The sequence below is a fragment of the Staurois parvus genome, unplaced genomic scaffold (genome assembly GCF_062004578.1).
Source record: "Staurois parvus isolate SC_StPar_1 unplaced genomic scaffold, SC_StPar_1.0 ptg000258l, whole genome shotgun sequence".
NCBI lineage: Eukaryota > Metazoa > Chordata > Amphibia > Anura > Ranidae > Staurois > Staurois parvus.
Genome location: NW_028318054.1, coordinates 5,841,360 through 5,860,421, shown reverse-complemented (window position 1 = coordinate 5,860,421; position 19,062 = coordinate 5,841,360). Strand labels below are relative to the sequence as shown.

At 39.5% G+C, this 19,062-nt stretch overlaps 1 protein-coding gene across 1 annotated transcript in view; it reads left to right on the top strand.

Annotated features, from left to right (window-relative positions):
- The window catches only part of LOC149459466 (uncharacterized), a 103,048-nt gene that overhangs the window by 45,243 nt on the left and 38,743 nt on the right, over positions 1-19,062 (top strand). Inside the window, exons 3-4 of the mRNA XM_089681060.1 lie at positions 2,000-2,041; positions 15,505-15,603. Coding sequence (XP_089537186.1) covers positions 2,023-2,041; positions 15,505-15,603 — 118 coding nt within the window. The 5' untranslated portion in view covers positions 2,000-2,022. The remainder of the gene's footprint in view (positions 1-1,999; positions 2,042-15,504; positions 15,604-19,062) is intronic.

The window sequence follows — 19,062 nt, the reverse complement described above, 5'->3', positions numbered from 1 at the left end:
TGAAGGTCAGCTGGAATGTGTCTGGAAGTTGATCGAGATTTTTTATCCGCCATTGAAACAATCCTTCGTTGCAATTTTCGATCACGTTTTTCTCTTTGTCCATAACCAGAGAGATTAGTTATAGTACCATAGGCTGTAAGGTTCTTGACAATATTGCACACAGTGGACACAGGAACATTAGGATCTGTTAATTGATACAGGTGACTTTCATTACAAATTACAGAAGCTGCTGTATTGCACCAGTCTACTCCAGTTCCTTTTATTGGTAATGTATTGATCCTAGAATATGCCTGCGTGTGATACTGGAACACCCTTCTGGCTGCCTTTACATAGAGAAGACATGATGTAAATGAAATGTTCAAATTACTCTATGTATGACTTGTATATTAAAGTAGAACTAAAGACAAAACTTTTTTTTTTCATTTTGGATAGAGTAAGGAATAGTTATAATCCCTGTCGCTTTCTTGACACTTGTGTTCCAGTGGGGAGATTTCCCTTCACTTCATGTCCCATTAGCACAGTGTTTCTCAACTCCAGTCCTCATGGACCCTGAACAGGTCATGTTTTCAGGATTTCCCTCAGATGAAACAGCTGTGGTAATTACTAAGGCAGTGAAACTGATCAAATCACCTGTGCAAAATAATGGAAATCCTGAAAACATGACCTGTTGGGGGTCCATGAGGACTGGAGTTGAGAAACACTGCATTAGCAAAACAGGAAGTAGGTGGAAATCCCTCCAAAGTGAGTAAATCACCAGGTTCATGAGAACTAGTGCCCCATTTGCAAGATTTCCCCTCTATTCCTGTTCTGGTGACAGCTCAAAATGTGGGATTTTCTTTGACTTTCACTCTTAGTGATAGCATTAACCAGGACAAAAAAAGAGGGTAAACCTCCCTAACCGGGAAGACAGGTTTTCTGATCTTGCTTAACTCAATCTAAAACTAAAAAAAAAGTTTCACCTTTAGGTAAACTTCAATGATGCGCTATATCTAGTACACAAATACCAAACTATGGGGATTGATTTACTAAAGGCAAATAAACTGTTCTTGTCATGTTTCACATGACTGTCATGTTGACTGTCATATACCTTTAAATATTATCAGTGTTTGGTCTCTGCTCTTCCCTTCCCTTTAGTTTAGCTAATGTTGCATAGATAGCCCTCCCGCTTCCCAGAGATGCATTGCAACAGCCTCATGGCACACAGAACAGTTCTCAAGTGTAGTTGTATTCTGCAATGACATTTGCTCCAGACCTTAGTAATTGAGGTGAAGCTTCACTTTGCAAAGAACACCCAATCATATACAAGGAAAAACGGCAGCATTTTTTCTTGCATATGATTTGATGATGGAAGCCAGCAGAGTTTCCCCTCATTTACTAAGCTTTGGAGAAAATGCCCCTGCAGAGTGCAACTGCACACGCACATGCACAGTCTACTTGCCTTAAGTAAATCCTATATGTTTTAACAACGTCAATACCAGCATGTTTTGTTTTTTTAGAAAAAAAGAAGCGGCACAAAATGAGATTACCATAGGATGTTTACTTTCCAAAAAGGGGACATTTCTGGGATTTTTGTACTGTTGTGTATTTTATTTGATATGTTTGTAACTGAAAGTAAGGGAAACTGGTTTTTTTTTCAACATTTTTGTTTTTTTCCCTTTTTATATAGTAAAAAATAAAAAACAGTTATTATTGAATAGCACCAAAACAAAGCTCTATGTGTCTTAATATATAATTAATTTGGGTACAGTGTTCCATGACCGAGTAGCTGTCAATCAAATTATCAACGCCCAGAAAACTGAAAAATGGCCTGGTAATGAATAAGTATATACAGGCTAGTATTTAAGTGGTTAAAATGTTTTGTAATAGTTCTGTTTGTAGAATTAGCAAGGGTTTCTACAAAATATAGAAGCTGTAACATTTCACAGTAGCCCAGGACATGAGGAAACCACGCAGAAGTAGCATGTCAACATATAACTCAATGTTAAATTTGTGCTTACAGATCGTGGAGTGTTAAGTTGAAAGATGGATGACAAGTGTAAAAGTGAGTATTTCATTATTTGGTAAAGACATTGTGAATGTTGGATATGAAAGCAGAGATGTAAATGTGGTCAGAAAGGGCATCTGCCTTCATTCAAAAGGGTTCATGGTTTAACATATTTTGCTACAAACTGTTGTACATTGTCTAAGTTTTCAACTCTTTTTGCTGTATCAGTTTGATTTAGTTTATTCTTGGGAATTTTACTGACAAGACCTGAAAGTCTTAGTAACAGCCAGACAAGAAAAAATAGACGCAAAAAAGTAAACATACTTTCCGATTCCATCTAAGCACTGGTCCAGGAGAACATTAGGATGAATACATTATAACCCCATTTGGTGGCTTTGTATCTACAGCAAAAAAGTGTTTTCATTTTATTACAGTAAGAAAGGGTTTGAACTTCTGTTAAGTTTTTATTTTTTATTGTTGTTATATTGTTCTAGGGCTAAGCCCACACTGCAAAGGCTAATTGCTCATTTTTGTCTAGGGGAACAAATAAAAAAGATTTACTTACCCAATCTTCCGCTCCTCCCTGCAGCTAGACTGGTTCCCACAATATCTGCACCTACACACTGCACTGGTATAGGGTCCTGACATCATCAAGACCAGAGCAGGGTCCATAGCCCTGATCTGGATGGGAGGCTATCGAGGGACAGTGCACTGTTGGATTGTGGGGAGCGCCATCTGCTGAGGGAGCAGAGGATCAAGTAAGTAAAACTGTTTCTTCTCTTCCCTAGACAAAACGGCACAGCCCCACTCAGGGATGATTTCTAATTTTTCTTTTGCAATAATTAGGTACAGCATTGCTAAGAAATTCCTCACAGCATAGGGTAAATGCTCATTATGTCTAGAGGTTGATGAATTGGGGAAATAAGGAATGCCAGGAGAAAGAGGAGTCTTCTATAACTTTTGATGCAGGTGTAGAAAAATAGGCACAAAATGATTGATCACTTCTGGATATAGAAACAAGTCAGTAAATGTCCAATAAAATAGTCCTAGTAGCAAACATAAAGTCCATCCATAGGTTAGTATAATAAAGGGACTGTCCATCCACTAATACTGGTCACCACTGTGACTCTGTCCAGACCAGGAAGCCAGCTGACCAATCGGATGCTGTCTAGCCCGAACTGTCATCGCTGCAAGGAGAGGAAAGAAAGCTGCGGGGATTTAAAATCTCTGCCGTTTTCTGTCCTCTCCTACCACTGACACTCAGCATGGGATGCCTGCAGGGAGGTTTCCTGCACTGCTCCTGTGTGACCTCAGGCTATAACAAGCCTGGGTTCACATGGGAGCAGTGGTGAAAATGCATGCATTTGGAAAGGAATTGCATATCTGTTCAAATCGCATTCTGTTCTTTGTGGAGCAATTTGCGTTCACTAATGCAAATCACACTGCAAACTATTGGTACTTGGTATCGGCGAGTACTTGACCGAAACTATCGGTACTTGTACTTGCTGATAAAAAAAATGGTATTGGTGCATCCCTACTACAAAGTATTTTTGAGTGCAGAGTAGGAGAGATTTGTATTGCTCTGTAAAACATGTTACTTATATCTGAAGGAGAACAGCTAGGAGTTCATTGTATATAAAGTGGTTCTAAGGGCTCAATGATTTTTACCTTCATGCATTCTCTGTTTGAAAGTTAAAATCCTGTGTGCAGCATCCCCCCTGTCCCCCTCCCCATCTTTACCTAAGCTCCCTCCGATCCAGCGACGTTCTCAACAGCCTCCGCTGTCTGGGGACTCTTCCTCCTCAATGGCAGAGACAACAGCGGGAGCCCATTGGCTCCTGCTGCTGTCAGTCACAGCCAGTGAGCCGATGCTGAGAAAGCAAGGGGGGGGGCGAGCCGTGACTCTATGTGGCTTATGGACAAATAGAGCAGCGGCTAGGGGATGAGCATGCAGCGGTGCCCCCAAGATGAGTGGCTTTACCTGGGGGCACTGCTGGAGGGGGAGGAGCCAGGGGCAGTGGCAGTGACCCAAAAAGAGGAGGATTGGGGCTGCTCTGTGCAAAACCGCTGCACAGATCAAGTAAGTATGGACATATTTGTTATTATAAGAAAAAAGATCAAAGCTTTAGTGTCACTTTAAATTCTTCAACCATTGAAGGCTGCATGCTATCTAGAATACAGTTTGACATGTCTGCTGCAGCATACAGGAGCAAAGACAGACTCACCAAAAGGATGGGTAGGCAGTAGAAATCCACCACAAACACAGACTCTGAGGTATACAGAATACAGGTTGAGACTCAAAAGAAGCATGATGGCTCTAAAGAATGTGAAATGTACAGTATATGGTTGTACAAGTATCATTCTGAATTATACTGACGAGACCTTGTGCAGAGATCATTAATTGAAACAGCAATCTTCTCATAAGGCTATGTGCATTTAATGTATTTTGTTCATGTTGGTTACAGTACATGTAAAAGCTTCCCTTTTATAGACATCCAAAAGCTATGGGATGTCAGCAGCCCCAGCAGACTCAGAGCTGTCACTATAGTATTCCCCATTGCTCCTTCTCTGATGGCTACATAAAAGGTTAGGGGAGGAGCAGAGGAGCTGGGCCAAAACAACATTAATTAGACACTGCTAGAAGAGGAGAGGGCTATGAGGTTGCTGGAGGGAGGGGGAATAAACACAAAATCATTTATGTAGAGGAAACGTAACATCACACGTAAGCATTCTAAACACTTGTCTTTTTGTGCTTTTACCTGCAATTTGTGCAGGTATTTGTGCATACCACTCAACTGTGAATATAATAACTATGTTGACATCTGGCTTTCATATACTACATTGTACTAAAATGAAATGTAACATACAAAGAACATGAACCATGTAGACTCGCAACGTAGCATGCCCCTCCACCTAACACACTGTCGATTAGCTGTGTCATTGACTTCTCATTGAAGACTGCGTTATTTGTTCCTCTTATCCATTCATCCATCATGCAGTGCTTGCAAAAAAGGAAGTTATTGACAAAAACAGAAGTCCAATACTTTTTTTAGCAAATTATTGAGAACAAACATTCTGTGCTTCAAATATAAACCTATAAACCTGTAAACTCTATTCATAGCATTTTAATGGTTTTTTCTGCACAGTTTAACAGTTTTAATGGAGCTTAGATAATATTTATAATATTATATTTATTATAATTGATAATATAATAAAAGAAGAACATATTTGTGACTGAACGCCTGTCACCCTGACTGGGTGATTCCATCAAAGAACTGCTTCCTCGCCACTGGGACACAGGACCAAGGTATTGTAGCCGGGCATTGCACCCAAGACTAGGTGAGACTAGCTTAGATGCCAAACTGGAATTCCTTATTGAACAGAGAACACAGGCTTTTATACACTCCAGAAATAGAGGCAGTGCCCACAAGAACAATAAACACAAATATTATACATTAAGGTAAACATCCCATACTGATTAGGTAAGAGCTTGACCACATTATCCTAAACAATGCAAATAGTAAACAGTACAGCCAACAACTAGCAGTGATCTAGTTAACATGAAGCTAATCAACAGCCAGGCATCCAGACAATGCTTTGATTAATCAGGGAGCATCATGAATCATGAATCCACAAAGTCCATTACACATGCTGTCTTTCAGATGTTTACTTTCACTTGTATAATCTGTCCATCATAAGACGAAACTCATACAATATTCCAAGTTTGAAAAAGGAGTTTTTCCTCCTTAGATTTCTTGAAAGAGATTGTTGTTAAATATTTCTGTCCCAAATGGAGAAGCTTCTCCAACCCAGTCTGCATGTCCACCATATTTCCTCTGACCATTAACATGTACAAGATGATTAATACATCTTTCTTTCCACTCCAGAATGGAAGATTTACTGTCTTATGCAGAGAATTAATTCAAGCCTCATTCTCAGCATTCATCACATTGTTGTCCATCATTAGAGAATGATATGCTCTCTCCATGAACCTTAATCAGTGGGCAGAAGGCTAGCCCCTAGCCCCTCCAAAAGTCCCAGTCCCGATTGGGTCTGTCACCAGATTTAAGTGTATTTCCATTTTTGCAGCCAAATTGGGATAACATTTACTTTATATTTGTCACATGTACTCATTCAAACCTCTGCTATGCTGAGGATTTATTGAAGGCATGCTGAGGATGAAGGAAAACTTTTAAAAGTACAATTGCTATCAACTACTACATCCAGTGTGTTTTAGCCCTTTTATGTTAACGGTCAAATACTTCCGGTGAATGATTTTTTACAGACACTGTTGTTGGATCACGGAGTGAAGTATTGAAAATGTTCATTACACGGCGGTATTTGTTTCACAGTGTGGAAAAGATTATAAAAATATATACAGTTGTGTTCAAAATCAGTCAGATATCACTAACCTGATCAATCACTGGTTTTGGTAGAAATGATATTTGTACATGGCAAATAATTTACTAGCAGGTGTAGTAGAGTAATAGAAATCCAACAGACCCAACAGTCATGACATGCATGCTGCTGATTCTGTGTAATTGAATCACTAATTGAAAGGGGCATGTTCAAAATAATAGTGGAGTTCTATTAGTGAGGTCATTCATTCTTTGAAAAACAGGTGGCAATTATTGCCCTTATTTAAGGAAGGAAGGCAGCAAATGTTGTACATGCTGGTTACAGTGCATTTCTCTCTGAAATTCTGAGGAAAATGGGTCGTTCCAGACATTGTTCAGAAGAACAGCGTACCTTGATTAAAAAGTTGATTGGAGAGGGGAAAACATATAAAGAAGTGCAGAAAATGATAGGCTGCTCAGCTAAAATGATTGCAAATGCTTTAAAATGGCAACCAAAACCTGAAAGACGTGGAAGAAAGCGAAAAACTACCATTTGAATGGATAGAAGAATAGCCAAAATGGTAAGGACTCAGCCAACAATCAGCTCCAGGAAGATCAAAGAAGGTCTAAAGTTACCTGTGAGTACTGTTACAATTAGAAGACGCCCATGTGAAGCCAAGCTATCTGCAAGAATCCCCGCAAAGTCTCACTGTTGAAAAAAAGACGTGCTGAAGAGGTTACAATTTGCCAAACAGCACATTGACTGGCCTGAAGAGAAATGGCGCAACATTTTGTGGACTGATGAAAGTAAGATTGTTCTTTTTGGGTCTAGTGGCCGGAGACAGTTTGTCAGACGACCCCCAAACACTGAACTCAAGCCACAGTACACTGTGAAGACAGTGAAGCATGGTTGTGCAAGCATCATGATATGGAGATGTTTCTCATACTATGGTGTTGGGCCTATTTATCGCATATCAGGGATCATGGATCAGTTTGAATACATCAGAATACTTGAAGAGGTCATGCTGCCTAATGCTGAAGAAGAAATGCCCTTGAAATGGGTGTTCCAACAAGACAACGACCCCAAACACACCAGTAAACGTGCAACATCTTGGTTCCAGACCAAAAAGATTGACGTTATGGAGTGGTCAGCCCAATCCCTGGATCTTAATCCAATAGAAAACTTGTGGGGTGACATCAAAAATGCAGTTTCTGAGGCAAAACCAAGAAATAGAGAAGAACTGTGGAATGTAGTCCAATCATCCTGGGCTAGAATATCTGTTCACAGGTGCCAGAAGTTGGTTGACTCCATGCAACACAGATGTACAGCAGTTCTCAGAAACAGTGCTTATACAACTAAATATTAAGTGATTCAAAGGAAAGCAAATTCTTCAAACATTTTTCAGTTTATATAGAGAATGTTTGAGTTTGTAAAGAAGAATACAAAAACTGCTATTTTTTTGAACAGTCTAATATTCACTTTTTACTTCAATTTTTTTAGAGGAACAACACAAATTTGATATATTTTTCTTCATTTTTTGATTTGGAATAGAATGTGTAGTATTCCCAATGCATTTGTGTGTATGGAAATAAAAGCTATTGGAAGGATTTTGAGCTTTATTCACTTTTTTCAACACACTGCTTTTATTTTAAAAACAACAGTACTTATTTTATATACAGACTTTTTTAACTGTATATGGCTACAATACTTACTAAAACAAATAGAGTGTGCACTTTGCAAGGGAATTTGCTCCAGAGCTTAGTAAATGAGAATCTCTGCTGACTTCCATCATCCAATCATGTGCAAGCAAAAATTCTATTTTTTTTTCCTTGCATGTGGTTGGGTATTTTTTGCAAAGTGAACCTTCAACTCATTTACTAACCTCTGGAGCAAATTCTCTTGCAGAGTGCAATGCAGTTTTTTTTGCCTTTAGTAAATCAACCTCCATGTTTCACAAGGGTTGAGGTTGTCAGGTTTCTGTGGTAGTGAGCGTGGAGTTTAAGCCCCAGCCTGTTTCATCACCATGGCCTTTGATGGTGGTGATGAACTTGCATCGAGCTGGAACCAGGTTATGGCCCTCAGGTTCACCCAGCTGAAGATGTGAATACAAGTGACAGGAGACAGAAGGAAATCCAGGAAACAAACTGAAGTCAGGTTCAGTACACGGGAATTCAAACACTGAATACTCTCAATAGTATGCAAACAGGGAACTTAGAGAAATAGGAAGTTGTTCAGGCAATATGGGTTGCACTGAGCATGTCTTATATTGGGCAGCAAACTGGAAGGCATTACGTGATAGGAAAGGAAAAGGAAATATAAACACACAGGCAACACCTTTAGGTGATCACAGAAGCCAAACAATACATGTGAATGGAATCACAGGTCTAGGAAACCACTGCAGCAAGGATGTAATAATTACATGAAGCCTCCCTACTCGTTTGGAGCAAAGCTAGAGAGGCAACCTCTGATGAAACAAGTTTCACCAAACAAGGAAAGAAACATCTGTAGAAGAAATCCAACATCTTTCTTCAGGACCATATTCCTTCCAGTCAATTAGATATAAAAGCTTCCCCCTGGAGTATTTTGAATCCAAGATTTTCTTACTTTCATACTGATCCATGGTATTGACCACTGGAGAAATATGATGAAGAGGATGAAAAAACCTGTTGATAATGTACAGTCTCAGGAGGAAACATGGAAGATATTAGGGATCCTTAAATGTAAGGAAGACGTAGCTTGAAAATGGAAGGATTAACCTGGCAGAAGATTGTAAAGGGACCAATACAATGAGGAGCAAATTTCATTGAAAGTATTTACTGAAGACATGGGAACGAGAAATGATACCAAAGGATAATAATCATATACTGTGAAAAAGGGAGACTCACCAGTGCTGGCATTAGCGTGTTTATTTAGGGAAAGTCAGCCCATTATAGAAGGTCTACCAAATAATCCTGATGGGAAGAAATGAAGGCATGAAGATACCTTTCAACATTCTGGTTGTCCCTTTCAGTTTGCACATTTAACTGCAGGTGAAAGGCCAAGGAGGGTCCACCTTGATTCCAAAAGATGTGGCGAGAGCCCTCCAGAGGCAAGCTGTAAATTGAACTCCTCTATCAGAGACAATGTGTGAGGGCTTACCATGAAGACGAAAGATTCCCTTAAAGTGTCATTAAACCCATACTATGAAAAACTCTCATTGCATTCTATATAACAGAGTGTGCATACTCACAAAGACACTAAAGCATATATTTGGTGTAGAGTGAAATATATCTGGTTGCTCCTGCCTTCACCTGTCCCTGCCATCTTCTCTGTGTCGCCATTGCAGGCTGAGATTGTGTAGAGCAGCTGGTGTCCTCAATTGAGCATGCTCAATTTGAGTTCCATTCTAAGGTATTAATTTCCTCCTTTTAATTATCTGTGCAGCCCATGTGACTATAGAATCACACATGTGGGTGTATACTAAGTGGTAAACGACACTCCCCTCCCTCCTCCTCCATGTCCTCCTATTCCTAAAAAAATATTTTTTGGGAATTTATAATTTGATTTGATTTTCTGAAAAGTTTTTTTAATCATATGGCTGGCACAGCACCAATCAGGGCTGTGCAGACAGACTAATACTGTAGTAATATAAGCTCTTCCCTAAGATCTTTCCCTTCAGATACCAAAGAACAAGGATAGATCATGTGACCACACAATAGTGCTGCAGGAATAAAGTACCTGGAAGATTTAAGAAAAGCAAAATATAGTGGCATGAAACATATGATTTATGTGAATGAATTATGGCAATTAACACTTCTCTATATTGTATCACTTTAATGATGATGAAAGAGAGTGACAGCTGAAGGTAGTCCCAGAAGTGGAGCTAAGTGACACATTTTAGAAAACCTGTCCACAACTACCCAGATAACGGTGGAGCCTGCTGAGGAAAGTAGTTCCTTGGAGCAGCAAGCCTGCTGGCATTGGGACCCCCATGACAAGACTTGACTGGTGTTCCAATCAAGATAGGGAAAATGTTTTTACAACCATGGAAGAACCAAGAATGATAGGACTTGAAAGGAAGGGAACGAGAGGAATGCTTCAGCGGCTCAGTGAAATTCCCAGTTGCCCACATATGCAGATACTTGATGTTCAGGGCTCAATGAATGGAGGCAGGTATGACAAATCAAGAAAGGGTGGCAGAATTCAAGCTCGGGTGGATATCAACTCCCTCTCAGCAACCTAGGCCCGAGCGTTTTCCTGGGCGAACAGGGCAGGACTTTAATATGTGTCAATAAAAACATAGGTCGAGCTTCAAGCAACGGGATTGCTCTTGTGGTGTGAGGCATGTTTGTACTAATTGCACTGGTTTAGTTTCAAAGATGGTTTGTTAAAGAGTTTTCTAGAACACAGATGCTAAACAACCTACTGGGGGGTTAAAAACCAGTCCTTAACACATCTCGCTCCTGGAAGTAGACATGGATTTGGTTGCAAAGGGCAATCAAATCATCCAGGGTGGAGTGCATGGTTCAGCCAGCTAGCTCATCCTTAATATGACATGCTAGGCCCTGTCAAAACATTGCAGTAAGGGACTCATTATTTCATACTAGTTCTGAGGCCAAGGTGAGAAACCAAACCATGAATTGACCAACAGTTACGCTTCCTTGAAGCCGAAGAAGTGCTCCGGCAGCAGATGAGGCCCTGCCTTGCACTCCGAAGTTCTTACAGAAAGCTCCCAAGAAGGTGATACGACTGGAAATGATAGGATCTTGACGTTCCCACAGTGGCGAGACCTAGGCCAGAGCATCACTAGCAAGAAGTGATACAGTATGACATATGCCACCTTGGTGCAGTCGGTAGGGAAATGGCTGGCCTCTAATTAGAAATTGAAACCCTGGCAAGCTTTTAGATCACCAGAAAACCAAGGTGGCGGAGGCAGCAGGGGTTTAGAAGGAGTGTCCGACACAGGAGGCACAATGGAAGCTGGAACAGCAGGAATAGAAGCAGGGGTAGGAACGGCAAGAGAAGAAGTGGACACAAATTGTAGCTGATCTAAATGGGAGGAAAATTCTGCATGCAATAAACATTGCATTATCCACTACTGATAGGCCTGCTGGACGCCAACTCTCTGCGCCAGACACTGAAGTTGTTCATGTAGAGGCTGAGGTGTCTTTGAGGAGTTCATAGCCTGAGCAAACTGTCAGGTTTCTGTGGTAGTGAGCCCTTATAGAAAGGTTCTCCAGGGCACAGAGTCTGAGCCCCAAAATGCTTCTTCACTAGGGCCCCTGATGGTTGGGATGAACTTGCAGCAAGCTGGAACCAGGATGTGGCCTCCAGGTGTGCTCAGCAAAAGATGCAGAGATCACTCATGTGTGCAAAGTACAGATGGCAAAAGATAGAAGAAGATACAGGAAACAAGCCGAGGTCATGGCGGGTGTCAGGCAAGCACAAATGGTAAATGAAGCCGAGGTCAGTAGGCGGGAAGTCAGCCACTAAATACTCGTAATGGTAGGCAAACAGGAGCTCCGAGATCTCAGCAGTTACTCAGGCAACATGGGCTGCACTGAGCATGTCTTATATAGGAAAGCAAACTGGGAGGTGGGCCAGGAAGTGATAGAAGAGAAAAGAAATATAGATCCAAAGAATAGCAGGAGACGCCCATAGGTGAACAACACATGTAAATGGTATGGCAGGTCTAGGAGAACCACTGCAGAAAGGAGGTAAGAATTACACAGGCAGTAAAACTGCAGGCTAAATTGTGACACAAATATATGAGCGCAGAACAATTGGTTTATGGTGGTGATATTATTTGATAAATGTAACATTTTTTGTGCTATTTGTGCTTTATTTATGTGAATTGGGGGATGTTGTAACACTATTTATAGCAGAATTAGTGTTATTATTTAGTTGACAGCACAGAATGTAGGATTGTACATTTAATTGTAATAAATGCATAACTACATTTTTCTGCTCAGCAAAATTCATATTCATTTTAATGATAATGTATTTGGCGGGAGATTGTAGATGCTGCTAGTGCAGTGTCACTCCAGATGCTGCCAGTTCCACTAGTAAGAGAAGGAAGTTTTTCAAAGCTACCTTCTTGGTGTTCCCTGCAAGCAGCCCTCCCAATAGAGATGAGCTAGTTAAATGATGTGACCCAAAATAGCCAGATCTGATGGCTATCATTTCATGTCTATGTGTACCCTTAGGCTGCAACTTTCTGTATGTCTATGTTTACAGTGTTGAATTGCAACTTGAAATTTCCATATAATCTTATTTTCCATATCTGCTTCACAATCTGTAGTCTGTACATTGGAGCTGGGAAAGAAACACTAACATAAAAGAAAGAGTAGTAACAGAACAAGGAGCAAAAAAAAAAAGTCCTTAAATGAAGCAACACAATTTAAAGATCTAATATCAAATACTACAGCAATTAATAGAAAGGATCCGTTATGACAGAAGCATCTTCAATCATTCTGGGAGCACAGAAGATATGCAGGGTGATTGATGCTGTAGGTAATTTCGGGCAGAGGTCATTTTTGAATCAGCCAATCACTGCAAGTAGGTAGTGGTAACAGGGACATCCTTGGAGGCAGCTAAGGTTTTACAGTATACAAAGAAGGCAGACAGTTCTAAGTGTGCTTAGCCAAAACAGTAGAAAAACATGGAGTCTATGACTTATATCAATGTATGGTGAATTGGTTTATAGAAGCAGATTACATAGGGGCTTTTTTATAGATGTTTTGGGACAAAATTGCCACATTTTTTCCAATTGCATATAATTAAAATATGTGAAATCTGGATAAAAGTTGTGTGAATCTTGTGTACTAACATTTATAAATACAGTAGATTCCATACTGTCATGCAGAAATCATTTAATCGCCAGTAAGATTAGCATCTTGAAATCATTCTAAACCTGGGTACACACGCTTAGTTTATGAAATCCCTCCCGCTGTGCTATTGTATTCTGACAGAGAGGACTCCTGCCCTGTCAAAATATACATGTCAGCACTATAGGGGATTGGCTGCAGCCACTGATCCTATGAAAATTTAGCAACAGTCACATTCGACAGAAGTCAATCAGTAGATCAAACAATGGAAAGCCACACAAAGGTCAAAATTTGATAGGTCCCTGCTGAACTGGCCGTGTTTCAATGAGTAAAACCCAACTTATGGCTAATTATACTCTTCTGTTGGAAAGGAAGCTGCTACAAAGGACTTTAACTATAAATTAAGCAATAACCACTTCCTTAATAGAAACTGCAAATGGCTCATCTGCTAGAAGTATAGTGAGGAAAAACAACACAGGAGTTTAGAAGGAGTGTCCGACACAGGAGGCACAATGGAAGCTGGAACAGCAGGAATAGAAGCAGGGGTAGGAACGGCAAGAGAAGAAGTGGACACAAATTGTAGCTGATCTAAATGGGAGGAAAATTCTGCATGCAATAAACATTGCATTATCCACTACTGATAGGCCTGCTGGACGCCAACTCTCTGCGCCAGACACTGAAGTTGTTCATGTAGAGGCTGAGGTGTCTTTGAGGAGTTCATAGCCTGAGCAAACTGTCAGGTTTCTGTGGTAGTGAGCCCTTATAGAAAGGTTCTCCAGGGCACAGAGTCTGAGCCCCAAAATGCTTCTTCACTAGGGCCCCTGATGGTTGGGATGAACTTGCAGCAAGCTGGAACCAGGATGTGGCCTCCAGGTGTGCTCAGCAAAAGATCAAAATTTGATAGGTCCCTGCTGAACTGGCCGTGTTTCAATGAGTAAAACCCAACTTATGGCTAATTATACTCTTCTGTTGGAAAGGAAGCTGCTACAAAGGACTTTAACTATAAATTAAGCAATAACCACTTCCTTAATAGAAACTGCAAATGGCTCATCTGCTAGAAGTATAGTGAGGAAAAACAACACAGATTTATATATATATATATATATATATATATATATATATATATATATATATACACTGTATATGATACAGTTTTTGTGGAGATAATGTGTTGGTTCTGGGAGGTTAAGTGGGGGAGCTAATACCTGCTGTGCTCTTATTGGCATGACCAAAAAGTGGATTTGTCTGAAAAAGTGAGTGTTTCTTCACAGTCTATGGCCTCTAGTATGTCTGGAGATGTTTCCCTGACAATTGTCCACCTGGTTTCAGCTCTATTTTTTAATAGAGGGATGCCAGATGGAATGGGGGCAATAGGGTCACCTTCTGAGCAAATTTCAGCCATTTCAGCAGGAATCTGACGAAATTCAATCAGTGTATGGGCAGCATATTTTTTCCTTACAGGTAGTTTTCAACTACCTATATGCAGAAATTCTTACAGGGCCCATATCTAATAAACAGACCCTGTATTTTCAGTGCAAGATTAATTTTAGGTCATTTTAAAAGAAGTTTGTTTTGATAGGCATGTTTGCATACCAGCTTGTATTCTCAATTTCCACAATAAAGGTTACAAGTTTAGTCGATTCACGGCCTATTCATTGCACAAAAATTATGTAGATCTCCTAAATAAGATCAGATCCAAAATTGCACAATGTTTTCGGCAATGTTAAGCTCACCAGCCACCAGCTGAAGTTTGTTTGAACATTCAAAAGGAAGTTCTGAAAAATTGTTCATTAGAGCATTTGATCTTGCCATCTTTAACTCAACTAATTTAGTTTGAAAGCTCTTAAAATTTCATCCAGAGCTGCAACTTGAATTAATTCCCAGATGTATTAAATAGGCTTTTATGTGTTTAAAACATGTGCATTACAATATATTATTTTTTTTTCCTGAATGTAAACCACAGTAAGCATTTCATTCCATTAAAAAAAAAATTCCATCCTGCTTCTTTAATTTTTCTTGTCACTGGCAGTTGAAAACAAATGTCAGTTTCACTCCATTAACCATTAGAAAATCAAATAATTCTGCTGAAAAATAGAATTTTCAAACAAAATTTCATTGGAGTATGACCAGCTTCAGCCCTATATCTGTAGGTGCCTGATACACTCCACAAACCATCAGCTCTAAATAACCCGTTTGCGCCTTAATTCTACAGTAGACTCTAGATACTATCAGCAGGGCCTGATAGGTTTAAGAACCTTGGGTGTGCAAAGTAATAATTAGTTTGATTTGTGCGTTATATTAATAACACTTGTATTTAATACTGAAAACATCAAATATGTCTTCATACTTAATGACTTCCTTTTACATACTTTGCAGATTGCATTACATACTACATGGCAGCTGGTGCTGTGGTATCAACAGTATGGCTAGTTATAGTGATGATTCTATGGATTTTACGAAAGAGGGAAGTTAATGGTAAGTCTGTGCTCACAGAAAAGTATTTCCCATTTTTCATTATGCATATTCCTAGAACCAATATACAGTTGCAAGAAAAAGTATGTGAACCCCTTGCGATTACGTGGAGTTTTGCATGAATTGGGCATAAAGTGTGCTCTGAACGTCATCTAAGTCACAACAATAGAAGAACACAGTCTGCTGAACATAATACTACACAAACATTAGATGTTGCCGTGGTGTAATTGCACATAACATGTAAACATTCACAGTGCAGGGAGGAAAAAGTATGTGAGGCCCTAGCTTAATGACTTCTCCCAGAGCTAATTGGAGCCAGGAGTGAGCCAACCTTGACTCCAATCAGTGTGATGATATTGGATGTGTTGCTGACTTTTGTCCTGCCCTTAAAAAACACACACCTGTTTTGGGTTTACTGGTTTCAAGAAGCACTGTCTGATGTGAACCATGCCTCGCAGAAAAGAGCTCTCAGAAGACCTACGATCAAGAATTGTTGACTTGCATGAAGCTGGAAAGGGTTACAAAAGTATCTCCAAAAGCCTTGATGTTCATGTGTTGACGGTAAGACAGACTGTCTACAAATGGAGAAAGTTTAGCACTGCTGCTACTCTCCCTAGGCATGGTCGTCCTGTAAAAATGACTGCAAGAGCACAGCGCAGAATGCTGCATGAGGTAAAGAAGACTCCCAGAGTGTCAGCTAAAGACCTACAGAAATCTCTGGCACATGCTAACATTTTTGTTGACACATTTACAATAAGGAAAACATTAAACAAGAATGGAGTACATGGGAGGACATCACGGAGGAAGCCATTGCTGTCCAAAAAGAATATTGCAACACGTTTGAAGTTTGAAAAAGAGCACCTGGATGTTCCACAGCACTACTGGCAAAATATACTGTGGACAGATGAAACCAAGATTGAGTTGTTTGGGAAGAACACACAACACTATGTGTGGAGAAAAAAAGGCACAGCACACCAACATCAAAACCTCATCCCCACTGTAAAACATGGCGGAGGGAGCATCATGGTTTGGGGCTGCTTTGCTGCCTCAGGGCCTGGACGGATTGTTGTCAGTGATGGGAAAATGAATTCCAGAGTTTATCAAGACATTTTGCAGGAAAACGTACGACCATCTGTCCGCCAACTGAAGCTCCGTAGAGGATGGGTGATGCAACGGGACAATGACCCAAAGCATACAAGTAATTCAACAAAACAATGGCTGCAACAGCACAGAATACGCCTTCTGGAGTGGCCCAGTCAGAGTCCTGACCTCAACCCGATTGAAATGCTGTGGCATGACCTTAAGAGAGCGATTCGCACCAGACATCCCAAGAATATTGCTACACTGAAACAGTTTTGTGAAGAGGAGTGGTCCAAAATGACTCCAGATCGTTGTGCAGGTCTGATCTGCAACTACAGGAAACATTTGGTTGAGTTTATTGCTGCCAAAGGAGGGTCAACCAGTTATTAAGTCCAAAGGTTCACATACTTTTTCCTCCCTGCACTGTGAATGTTTACATGTTATGTGCAATTAAACCATGGCAACATCTAATGTTTGTGTAGTATTATGTTCAGCAGACTGTGTTCTTCTATTGTTGTGACTTAGATGACATTCAGAGGACATTTTATGCCCAATTCACGCAAAACTCCACGTAATCCCAAGGGGTTCACATACTTTTTCTTGCAACTGTATTACCATATATCAATAAAAAAACAGATTTTATATGCCGGATATTTTATTCATTGATATAGAGTCCAAGTAAGGTTGGTCTACTAATTATATATTACAAACCCCAAGCTTGTCTCACTGTTTTATCCCAGGTTTTATTCCCGATTGGATGCTCAGCAGCCAGGCACACAGCAGTTTCACAGTCTATCAACACAATAACCAATTCATCCAGCAGTATCTCCAAAAATTATATGTTCTGCCAGGTAACGCCTGGACAATTAATTGAGTCAGCTAAAGGTGCTTGCAAATATAGCAATACTTTATAAAATAATTTAACTGACTTAATTAATAATTATTAATTATTAATTAAGTAATTTAGAGCCAACCAAAATCCTTTTTAACAAACACAAATTAGATCAGTGGAAATATGGACTACAGATTATAAAATACATTATTATTTACTTACAATAAGTCACATATAAACACATAATGTAATAGCTCGATCGTGATGCACCCAGACACCAAGATAATTTGCATAAACTTTACAAAAAATTTCCATAGCACTAGTTTACGTGTAGATATATCTAGGGTGCATAAAATCAACAATTAATGTCTCCCCACAGACAAAATAACCATTAATATCTAACTATCAGACAATAGTCTGTGTTTTATGGAATTTCAGCAGTTATTCCCCTGCAGAAGGAATAAGCATCAAAATACGCAAAACTGTATGCCAATCTGACCCAAAGAATCAAATAAGAATAATATTACAACTAAAAAGTAAACTATATAAACATGGGTGGTTATTTTATTGTAAGGAGACAAATAAGTTACCATTAAATGACATTAAGCTTATTAATTTGGACAATCAGAATTATCAGGATATAGTTTATAGTTACCCTCCAATTCTCAGGTAAATCAAAAGATGGCAGTCGATTAATGGGTGGAGTTGAGCTCTCACAAAATGGCGCCTGGACAGGCTAGAGTTGTGTGCCAGATATGTAGTAAGATCGATGGTCAAATGGAAGGTAGTGTCCCGAAAATGGAATGTTGTGATCAGATGGCTGTGTTTAATTGCTGTGTGTGATATGATTATCTGATCTGATGATATGATCTCTCCCTCTGTCTACCTCACTTTCCCTTTTATCTATTGGCACACAATACATGCGTAAAATTTGAATATACCAGCCTAGGAGGTAGCCCGATAGGCGTTACCTTCCTTTGATTGGTGACTTTGTCTCAGACTCCACCCGTTGTTTGTTTTAATATTACCACCATGAGTGTCACTCTAAGATAAGTCCTGACTATTTTTGAGTTTCCTTGAGATTGAAGTAACTCATCTGTTATAGGGAAAGATTAATATTCCCTGTAACAAATTGGACTTTGCGACAATTGTATAAATGTCTTGGAGGGTAAATTTATGTAAATTTTAACTAAAAAGATTTGTAGTTTTATACTGATTAAAACTAATCTTTATGCACATTTAGAACAGAAAGATACACTATATATAGATATACTGTACATCTCCATATAAACCTACTAATTCACATACTTCACTACTGATTGGTTAGAGATATGGAATCACACATACAATATTTCTACAATAATATAACTTTAAACACACTGAATATAATAGAATTACACATAACAGACAGTTTTATCATTCAGTATTTCTTTCTTACAATGGGATCTGGTGTCTGGATAAACTCTGTGATACTTATAATGATCCAGAAAAATAATTTAGTGGTTAGTTTTAAACATGTATACAGTTCAAAGGTTTAACCTCCCAAAGTT